The sequence below is a fragment of the Haliotis asinina genome, chromosome 5 (assembly GCF_037392515.1).
Source record: "Haliotis asinina isolate JCU_RB_2024 chromosome 5, JCU_Hal_asi_v2, whole genome shotgun sequence".
Lineage (NCBI taxonomy): Eukaryota > Metazoa > Mollusca > Gastropoda > Lepetellida > Haliotidae > Haliotis > Haliotis asinina.
The window spans coordinates 49,095,900-49,107,194 of NC_090284.1; the positions used below are offsets into that span (position 1 = coordinate 49,095,900).

An 11,295-nucleotide genomic window follows, 5' to 3' on the forward strand; every position below is an offset into this window, starting at 1 on the left:
AATAGACGGTCTGCAACTTTCGTGTTTTTGCTATATACATTAGATCTAGTAGATGTTTGATTCGTTGCCTCAAGACTACGTATATGCGAGTATGGGGCTTCTATCAACTCTGCACTGACGCTGTAAGACATTTCTTGACTAAAAGGACCTTTCTCTTTCAGCGAAACTGTTTCCTATGTGTTTTTGAGTAGTTTCCAAATACGGCGTACCTAGCAACATCCCTCATTAATATAGTCAAACAGGGTATCGGCATATGCCCAAGCTTGGAGAGTTTGAAGATCGTACAGTGCAAACGTTTGTCACCATTGGCGTTCTCCTGTTATGCCCGAGAGTGAGTTGGTTTCTTCGCCGTGTTGGCTAGCGTTCCGGCTGATATCACGGCGTGACTGGCGACAAAGAGGCGTCATATGCATATACTAGTTCAATCTTGATACAGCAAGAACATTAGTTTATGCATTAAAAGATGCTCATAGTATCGCTCATCCGTTTGCTTGCTTTATACTAGTGTAGCTGTTTGGTTACCTAGTGTTCACCACTCGGAGGACCGGGGCGGTGGGGCAGCCTAGTGGTTAAAGCGTTCGCTCGTCATGCCGAAGACCGGGTTCGATTCCCCTCATGGGTACAGTGTGTGAGGCCCATTTCTGGTGTCCCAAGCCGTGATATCGCTGGAATATTGCTAAAAGCGGCGTAAAACCAAACTCACTCACTCACTCACTCACTCGGAAGACCTCTTTTCGATTCCCTTTATGAGTAAGATGTGCGAAGTCAGTTTCTGGTGTCCTCCGCCATGACGTTGCTGGAATATTGCGAGAGGGCGTAAATCCATACTCACTCACTCACTCAGTGCTAATTCATTACATGGATATTGAAACCAATGTCCTCATTCATGCAAGACTGTAGTGTAAATTACCCAACTGTTGCATATCCTTTACAGCTTTCTGTTTGACTTTAAATGTCCAGCAATATGTGTCCATATCGACTTATTGCTAGTCAGACAATTAAACCATATCTCAAGTACTGTGTCGTGGGGGCAATACATTGAACGCATGTGGCACATTTATGTTTAATATGACATTCCTCCTATTTTCTTCTCACATACACGTTATACATCAACTGTACCGACTGTATCCTGCCATTCGTTGAAATGAAAAGCACGTATCGGTTTGTTGATTTTTGCTCGATACCTTTGAAAGCTGTTATACAACTGATGTTAAGGATCGTCAATATGCATGAGGCCAGTTTATATAGTTACACATCGCAAAGTCAAAGTTATTATTGGCGCTTTGTGTGTGGTAACAACTGCACCGCTTCCCATGCAGTCAACTCTTTGTAAATAATCTGTTTTACAGGACACGAGCGTCCCAGTTCGAACTTCACCCTGGACTAATGACATTTGATTCTTGGTGCACAAGATTCCTGCAACTCACGTCTGCTTGAAGCAAAACGATCATCTGAAAAAATAAGTACAACGAAAGGTGTCCGATCGTTCGTGGAATAATCATGTGAATTACTGAAACTAAATGGACGACACATCTAAGGTAGATTCAGATGCGACATCTTGCCGTCTTATCTTACACTGTCGCTCGGTATACTTCGTAGCTTGATGTAAAAATAACCAGAGGCAAACACGTGATTTATGAAGTCCCCTTGTCAAGTAATGTCCCAGGTAAAGCGACGAGCCATCGTCCGCCCGCTGACATTTACAGGAGGCTTGCTTTGGACGGAAATTTGTAAACTTTGCCTCGTTGGTTGGGACAGTTCTGGTGTAGAGGCGAACATGTATCCCCGTGACATATAACAGTTTCAAGAATATAAGGTGAGATTGTACTATCCCACTGTTAAACCCTAACGAGGTCACTTGTGTTTCTGTACATCAACGTAACTGAGTCGTAAATTCGCCACTGTCCAACATGGAAGTGTGTTAAGGATCATGCATAGCAGTACTTGAAAAACGCATAACAAATACGAAATGTTTACAAAACACATGTGGTCAGTTTCAGCAGAGATGACTCACTACTAAAATGTTTCCTATTCTGGTATTAAATGATAGTCACGTTTTAATTGCTGTCACGTGTCTCATAAACGGTAAAGCTAACATTATTTTCATAAATTATGTCTAGTCTAATAAATCAAATGTCTCATGCTCTGACAAGTTATATTTAACATCAGCGTGTGTCAAAAGACTTCACGGGGTCTTGTTTTACACCTCAAGCTAGGATATATGTGCTTCTCCAAAGTTCAAGTTATGAAGTTTCAGGCTATTACAATTCATATTCTCATATTGTGTTATGTTACATACTGACTTACTTTAACTGTACTAAGTCATAATATAACGGGACATTAACACTGCGTGCATGCGTCTTCTTGTCAAAACTGACGTTGACCTAATATGATACCACGAAAACTAGATACACTGCAAATGAAAATAACAGTACATAATAAAGAATGAGGACAAATTTATGGCTTTACAACTTCGACATAGATTCTACTGTCGTTGTCAAGCATTTCGACATAGATTATCGTTGTCCGGCATTTCCACATAGTCTCTAATGTGACAACGACATTAGAATCTGTTTTGAACTGTCGCCTATACAGATAAAAGTTGTAGATAAATATAACATGTCTCCATTCTTCATCTCCTAGACTGCTTGAATGCCAATCAAAGAAGTACGAGATAATATTCTTGGTTTGATGTATTGTGCGCCGCACCCATCAATATTCCAGCCATAATGCGACGGTCTGTAAATAGTCGAGTCTGGTCCAGACAATCCAGTGATAAACAGAATCAATACAGACTGGCACACTTGGAATACTATGACATGTGTCAACCAAGTCAGCGAGCCTGACCACTCGATCCCGTTAGTCGCCTCTTACGACAAGCATGGGTTTAAGACCCATTCTCAAACAGATGTTCACGGTTGTACGAGATAATGGTATGGGGTTCAAAGGCGACACAGAAAATGTGGTCACATCTGTAGCGACGTGCAGGCACGTGTGTGCATGATATTCTACTAGTCCAGATGTATGTCAGTGCCTGACCACTGATACACCAGGATTGAATTTGACATGGCTGTCTCATTACTCTGACTGCCTAGTCATTGTTTTATAGTAAGATCGAACGCCAGACAGGGCAACAATAAGTATTCATCTAATATTTTTCATGGATATCACCACTCAGACGTGTCTCTGGATTGGGGTATTTTATTTTAATTTCTAGGTGCAAAGCTGGTGAGGGGGCTTGAAGCAGCATTTACTCACACTAATACACTAACTTGTATTCACATTTGGCATAAAACGACCCATCGCAAGATAAGTCACAGGCTATACGGACAACAGCTGTGTGTAGCAACACGTTAAATACAAGCCAGGAAGGAACTAAAAATAAAAGCAGACACCTTATAAATTGCCTGACAATTTGAGGCAATTTACAGAATGACAAACTGTACTTTAGTAACACTAACATTCTGATGCCACTTCCGGTAGCGCATCTCCCGCGGCATGACAGTTAAGAAAGGTCATGTCATAAATATTTTTCGAGCTGCTAGTCTACACAGGGAATAATTTCTGTCACGAATAGGATATTATATGGACTCGAATACCATGTGTTATAACCAGACCCTGTTCGAGAGTAACGGCAAATAATCATTCTTTCTGAGTTTCTTCCAAACATATCAAGCCATGTATGCTAGGATCACAACGGAAGTGGAAATGAGTTATGTCTCCTAGCCTTACCTAACTACTTACTTGAGTCAGTCTCCTCCCATTAAAGGTTTAGATTCACTAGAGCAGTCACTTACTCCAGGCAATTGTTTTGAACTAGAGTTGGCAAAATATTCCATATTGTTTAAAGGTATTGTTTACATATCAACTGATGTGTTGTAAAATAGGTTCGCAACGTTGGAATGATGAATATATATGGTGAAACTCTGTGAAAATTGGAGAAGTCTTTACAGAAAAACTAAAATATTTACACTTTTCGGCAATGTGATGCATAATTCATCTAAATAGGGTTTGTAGCTGGTTCCCCCAAGTTAGTGGAAAAATCGATCTTCGATGAAACCACACATATACACATAACATATAGTGAATGTTTTACGCGAGTCTTAACTTTTGATGGGAAGTATACATGCAGAATAATACACCAGGTTCTAACCCGGATGTTCACGGGTGCTTTTAATACTGAACAGTAAACTATCAACACCACGGTATGTTGGTAGATGTTACAGATGTACAGGTTTCGCTTTCGCTCTGTCAGGTCGATAGGTACCGAACTCATTTACTATTATACATATCCTTCACCAGTGGAGATGTCGAGTTAAACAGGTCCCAAGCAGGGAGGCGACAACATGGTTAGAAGACTCAGACACAGTTCACTGCGTGTTATACCTCCGACTGCTCTCAATATCACTCACTCGCTCGCCTGGTCCAGACATGTCTAGAGCTATACAGGCCGGCATCATGTACATTCACCTCTAGTATCACGCGGTGACAGCACCAATTACATCCATGCTAATTTGCTTATTACGTGACCGGAAACCCTAACACGCAAACAATATAATGAGAGCAGTCGTTGATGATGGTATTTTTAGAGTCACTAAACTAGTATTGTTTCCACGGCGAAAGCGATGCCATACCTTTACGTGTCAAAGTGACCATATCACTAACCATTGAGCTTGGATGTCGGGTTGAAATTTACCTTTGTAAACATGAGAAAACTAAGCAAATGGACACGTTTTTTTACGTTTGAAATTTTTGTGTAAAGATAACCATTCTATGTTTAACAATAACATGTAAAATTTGTTTTTAAATGAATCGGCCTTTGGCAGACGCAATTCTGATTACGGTGAGGTCATTCAAGTAAGAGACATGCAATGGAGATGGTATGCCACTGTTTACCATTTGTTTGACACGTCTATTGTATTAATATTCCGGAGGGTCAGTATTGTCAACGCTATTTCCGCCGTGCTGTTTCATACAATACGTTTGATTTCGTGATCGTGAATTCAGGCTGTCGATTTGGCTGAACGGGTATGTTTATACGCTGAAGCATATAGGATAGAACATTCACCAAATCTGAGTACTATAGCGTTCATTCTTTTCGCTGTGGACTGTGCTTGTCGTAAGAGGCGACTAACGGGATCGGGTGGTCAGACTCGCTAACATGGTTGATACATGTCATCGGTTCCTTATTGTGCAGATCGATGCTCATGTTGTTGACCACTGGATTTTCTGCAGCCACCGACCGCCATATAGCTTGAATATTGCTGAGTGCGGCGTAAAACTAAACAACGCCTTTAAACAGTATGGAATATTTGCAAAATCTAGTTTAGAACAGTTGACTAAAATGTGGCTACATTTAGACTAGAAAAGGTAAAATTGTGATTGGTAGTATACTTTAGTTAATTGCAATATAGAGGGATTTGTTGTTTAACGCCGTGTTCTAGCTGCAATGGTGGCGTGCACGCACGGGTTACTGACCGACAGGTTTTAGCTAGCTGCATGTCATCGTTGGTCTTCATACCCGTGAAGATCAGGGGTGGAATAAGATTTCAGTAACACATGCTTGCCGGAACAGGCAATTAACAGGATCCGTGTGGTCAGGTTTGCTGACTTGATTGACACATGTCATTGGTTCCCAGTTCCCAATCGATGCTCATTCTGTTGATCACTGGATTGTCTGGTCCAGACTCGACTATTTACAGACCGCCGCCATATAGCTGGAATATGCTGAGTGCGGCGTAAACTCACTCATTCACTGTTTGGTCTTAATATCGGCCTCGGTTTCTCGGTCATTGTCATATCTATGAAGGTTTATATACTCGACGTCATTAATGTCGTTCCCTGTCTACTAATACGGATTTCCGCAATATAACTTCGGCCCTTAAATGCTAGAAATGAACCAGTCTTGAATCTAAGCTGAGTCTATTAAAACGCAGTGTTGGTAGTAATATGAATGGATGACTGAAATCAGTGATGACACCGGGTGTTCACGGAAAGGGTATCCTGCCCTACTGGTAGCACCGGACTGTCCTGCTACATCGATATGAGGTATGCAAGACACATCATTATCCTATATCCCACATACATGTTTTTGAAAAGGCTTTCACTCCATGTTGTCTTGTTTCCCAGATTTCACGCTGACAAATCCTAAAGCAAGATGGTGGACGTCACTTCCGGCATAACGCTGCGACCAATCTACAGCCGTCTCATCAGCGAACGAGGGGCAACGAACATACAGTCCGTCTCTGTAGCAAACCGCAGCACGAAGTATGTGTCTGATATATGTACAACCCTCATCGACATCCAATGGCGTTGGAATCTGTTGCTATTCTTTGGAGGTTTTGCATTCACATGGCTTATCTTTGCCGCCTATTACTATCTACTGGCATATGTGCATGGAGATTTATTCAAAACAACCGACGATGATTGGTTGCCCTGTGTTGAAAATATCCAATCATATGCATCGGCATTTCTTTTCTCAATTGAAACAATGACAACGATTGGGTATGGGTATCGCTTCGTAACTGAAGCTTGTCCAGGGGCTTACGTAGGTGTCATAGCACAGTCAATACTTGGAGCAGCCTTACAGTTTGCATTAGCTGGCCTTGTAGTTGCAAAAGTGAGACGATCCAAGAAAAGATCAGGCACGATTCTTTTCAGCAAAGTAGCTTGTATTTTTGCTGAGGATCTCAAACTTCGGTTGGCAATAAGAATTGGTGACATGCGCAAGTCGGATATCATAGGAGCCCACGCGCGTGGTTATTTTATTCTGAAAACCTTCTCTAAAACTGGTGATAAGATCCCTGTGCAGTATTTCAATATGGACTTCCGGTCAGAGGGAGGTGATGAACGGTTGTTCCTGCCGTGGCCCACGTATATCGTCCACAACATTAACGAAGAATCACCCTTGTATAATTTATCTAGAGATGATGCCATGCAGGAGAATTTCGAACTGATAGTCGTCCTGGAAGCAGTGTCTTCAACCATTAGTGCGTCGTTTCAAGTAAGGAAGTCCTATCACCCCTGGGAAATTAGGTGGGGGCATAGATTTCTTCCTCTAGGGGTAACATACCAGGATGTGTTTGATGAACATGTCATAGACTACGAGCACTTCCACGACACCAAAGCTGTCTCTACTCCCATGGTCAGCGCTAAGGACATTGAAGAGATGGCCGAGCAGGGAAACCTGTCCACGGAGAACCTTCAGAGAAGAAGAGATTCAAGGGCTGAGAGTGATCTTTTCTTCAGACAGAAGAAGACAGTCTCGGATACCTTCCTAGGAGCAGAGGAGGACCTGAGTGTGAGTGAGTGTTCCATGTCAGACAACGTGTCATTGCAGGAGACGTTGAGGAGGATCAGTACAGTTACTTACCATGGTCCAGGAACATTTGAGAAGAGGAGGACGATTAGAGATGTGTTCAGAAGCCCTCCCATAGCTTATAACAGGACAAGGAGACACAGCACTGGGCAGTTTCTTGATAGTTTAACCCGAAACCGTCGTCCCAGTCACGACGTGTCTTCAAGTCGTCGGCCAAGCCAAGATTCATCTGGTCGTCGTACTAGTCAAGATCTGATTTTCAACCGTCGGCCTAATTTTGATTTCGTTCCCGTCAGAAAACACTCCAACATTTCGATGAGTGGGGAGTCAAGTGATCTGGCTTCAATAGACGAGCGAGAATGCACAGACGAGTTGAGGCAACATGAAGAAAGCGGTCCGAGGTATATAAAAAGAAAAAAAGTGACGTTGAACATTGCACCCGTCACCGAAACACTGAGGAAACGAAGTGATCCAGGGATGTCTTTGACAAGGCCCCCATCTGCGCTGCATCAGAGAAGAAGACATAGCACCTGGCATTTTGCAGAACAGGAGTCGTTTATTAGAGACTACAAGCAAACCCATCCCGAGTTGTATCTAGATCCACATCTAGAGGAAATTGAAAGTGGGGACTCAGATGAACAAGATTCAGACAATGGGGGTGCAGCTAAAGAAGAAAAAGGTCTTGATGATGATGAGACTATAAATGCACAGGGAGATGAAAACCTAGTTTCCCAACCGAAAGACGGGACCACAGTGCAAGAAATAGGCGACAGCAAGATTGTCATAACTGGATCCTTCAGAAGGAAATATGTTGTGCAAAAGGTGCCTGACATCGTGATAGAAGACGTTTCCACTTCAGATGCAGAGGAGCATAATTCACATACGAGTGTGGGAGTTTCCAAAGAAGATGTGGATGGAGAAGATGCAGTGGAAGATGTCACTGTAGAAAACGCTGAAGTTGAGAGGTGTCTAGAACACAAAGATCCTCCAACTCCTGAGATGGAATCAAGACTCGCTGACTTAGATAGCAGCCCTGAAACAGTAAACTGTGCCTATGTGTATGATTCTGAGGACGACATCGGTTACAGAGAAGACATCTTGCCTGGTGACATGGCTGACGATGATGAGCACAGGCTGAATGTCAACTATGGATTTGAATCGGACGACGGGCTCCCGACGGACGATAGGAGGGATAGGACGGAGGAGGGAGGAAGGAAAGAAGGATAAGGAAAGTATCCGACGTCTACATAAACTATGACAGATGGTTTGGAATTTTCCTCGTTACAATGTAACGAACAGCTGCTACTAATAAAAGTTGTATAGGTCTGTAACGACATAGCGCTAGACCATACACTGAGAGTTTGACTCTAACTACAGTTGTATATAATAACCGATACTGTGATATTTATATTGAAGTTAAGTGCTTTATGTATTTTTCAAATACGTTCGCAGAAAATTAATAAACAAGAACTAATCACTTTCAAGAGTGTTCAATCTTTTACTTGCGTGCAACCTTGTGGGGCGATTAAACTTTGAATGCATGCACCCAATAATTCGAAGAATATCCCATGCATGTAGGAACCTACATAAATAGGTATACTGTGGTTGGTGCTTAATACCGCCATCAGCAATATCTCGTCTATATGGCAATAGCCAGTAGTAGTCGCAACAGTCGAGTCTGGACCAGGCAGTTACCGATTCACATAATTAGCACTGACCTAAAACAATGTGGATACTGTGACAACGTCAGCCACTTGTTGGAGTCTGAACCAGGCTAGCTATTCTCGAAACATTCGTACGACATACGAACTTCTTAAGCCCATTCTCAACACATTTGCTTTGATCAAAGTTACGAATTCTTAGGGCTACGAACGTTTCGAGACTAAGAGCCCTGATTCCGTTAGGCGAGTTCTAACCTGGATCTACTGAGTTTCGGCTTCTGTCACTTGACTGGATGTGCTGTTGTGTCCCGATGTCTCTGTGTCGTTAATAACGTTATAGATTTGAATATATTCAGGACAGTGTGACATAGCGATGGCATTGATGTCTGTGGTTGCACTGTAATTCACTCATTTATCACTTTTCAAATGTCAGCCCTTCAAGTAACCTGAGAAAGAGACTTTGATTCTATACTTGTCTGTCTTCTTCACGACGGGAACTAACCAGAAATCAACGTCATACGTGTGTAGTGAAAACACGCAGAACGATGCGCAGGGTCTGATGTATTTATTATTTTACGAAATTGAAGTCGTTATAGACTGTTACACCACGTGGGCGCTGAATGGACTCGTCCATTGCTTGTCGCACGTGCCTTTCCTGCACCGCCAAGGTTATGTGTACACGTGGTTTGGGGAAATAAGTCAATGTGCACGATGAATTCTGATGATGAGCTTTGTCGGGCCTCGCAAGAAGCGGAGGCATGCCATATCAACAGCGATAGCGACTCAGAATTGTTGGAAGCATCTCAAATTATTGAAATAGAATTACAAGAAAAAGGTAAAACTGCTGAACGTTTTTATGAGGCTAATGATGGTGAAATTGGGAAGCGTGATTTGGATGCTGTGCCTACTAACACCCAGGGGCGGGATAAATGGGCGTACAACACGTTTACTGCCTGGGCTATCGCCGTAAATAATCGGAGGGGGTGGGGGTGGTGGACGAAAACCGGTTACTCTTTTGGAAAATATGGGACTTGACGAGTTGGCGTATTTCATGTCAAAGAGTTTGTTCTGGAAGTCAGAAAAAAAGATGGCTTGGAATACCCCCCCGAATTCACTCTTTCAGATGGTTATGGGTATACAATCATACATAAAGACTGTTTCTAAAGTAAATGATGAATTTCTCCAGTCTGTGTTCGAAGAATTCCGCCAGGTTCTTGACGGAGAGATGAAAAGACTGACACGTAAGGGATTGGGACAATGCGTTAAGAAAGCTCAAGCTATCAGTGTTGATGAGGAGGAGCTGCTATGGAGGAGTGGTCAACTTGGAGACCGGAACCGCGAGTACTGGTGAACACCTTGCTTTACCTGAATGGCAAACATTTTGGACTTCGTAGTGGCCACGAACACAGAAAGCTAAAACTCAAAAACTCACAAATATCCCTTACGATGGGTCCTGAAGGACACGAGTACTTGTGTTGCCGGGAAGATTACTCCAAAACTGTGCGAGGGGGGTTGAAGCACAGAAGAGTTACCCCTAAAGAGATCGAACATCACACCAGTAGTAATCCTGCTCGATGCCATGTTCGTCTGTTTCAGAAGTACTTATTACTGTGTCCTCCAGACGGCCATGATGACGCTTTCTACCTTCAAGCTCTTCAATCTCCGACAGATAAGTGTTGGTGTTTCGTGAGTTTACAACTTCCGGTTTTAATGTGACAGTGTAAGGGATGCCAATAGTCATGAAGATATTAAACTAAATATTATGATCAACGAAATGAAACCTGTTTCACATTTAAACCAGACCACTCGTTCAAACCAGTGTATATACTTTATCCTATACAGGATAGTCAATGAATAGCAGATTTATTGTTAGAAATAAATGAAAATAAAATTAAAGATGATAATTATTGAATATATGCAGTACACCCAGCGTTCAGTATTGGATTGGTCAGTCTATAATTACCAATTCTCCCATGTTCCAGGTAAAGCCGACAGCCACTGGGTCACAACACGCTACAGAAGATTGTCCCTGAAATGTGTCGGAAGGCTGGTGTGCAGGGCTACAAGACGAACCACTCACTTAGGGTTACCACGGCAACCCGTCTGTACCAGGCTGGGGTTAGCGAACCCTTGATAATGGAACGAACTGGACACAGGAGCGTTACGGGTGTGTATTATTTTTCACTAAAGCAATCATTTAAATGGTGAAAGTTCATTTCCTTCAAACTAAAGTCGCATTGCTGAGCTTAACTACATATGCTTCATTACTAATTTGATCCAATTTTCTTTCAAACGGGTGTGCGCAGTTACACCAGA

At 42.5% G+C, this 11,295-nt stretch overlaps 1 protein-coding gene across 1 annotated transcript; it reads left to right on the forward strand.

Moving 5' to 3' along the window:
* Positions 1 to 8,804, forward strand: LOC137284846 (uncharacterized). Its single transcript, XM_067816864.1, has 3 exons — positions 1 to 122; positions 1,350 to 1,816; positions 6,130 to 8,804. Exon 3 carries the CDS (start codon positions 6,158 to 6,160, stop codon positions 8,543 to 8,545), a length of 2,388 nt encoding a protein of 795 aa, XP_067672965.1. The 5' UTR covers positions 1 to 122; positions 1,350 to 1,816; positions 6,130 to 6,157; the 3' UTR covers positions 8,546 to 8,804.
* The last annotated feature ends 2,491 nt before the right edge of the window (positions 8,805 to 11,295 follow it).

Bases quoted from the DNA above. Each gene is read 5' to 3' on its own strand.
- LOC137284846 (XM_067816864.1), top strand. From the start codon at position 6,158: ATGGTGGACGTCACTTCCGGCATAACGCTGCGACCAATCTACAGCCGT.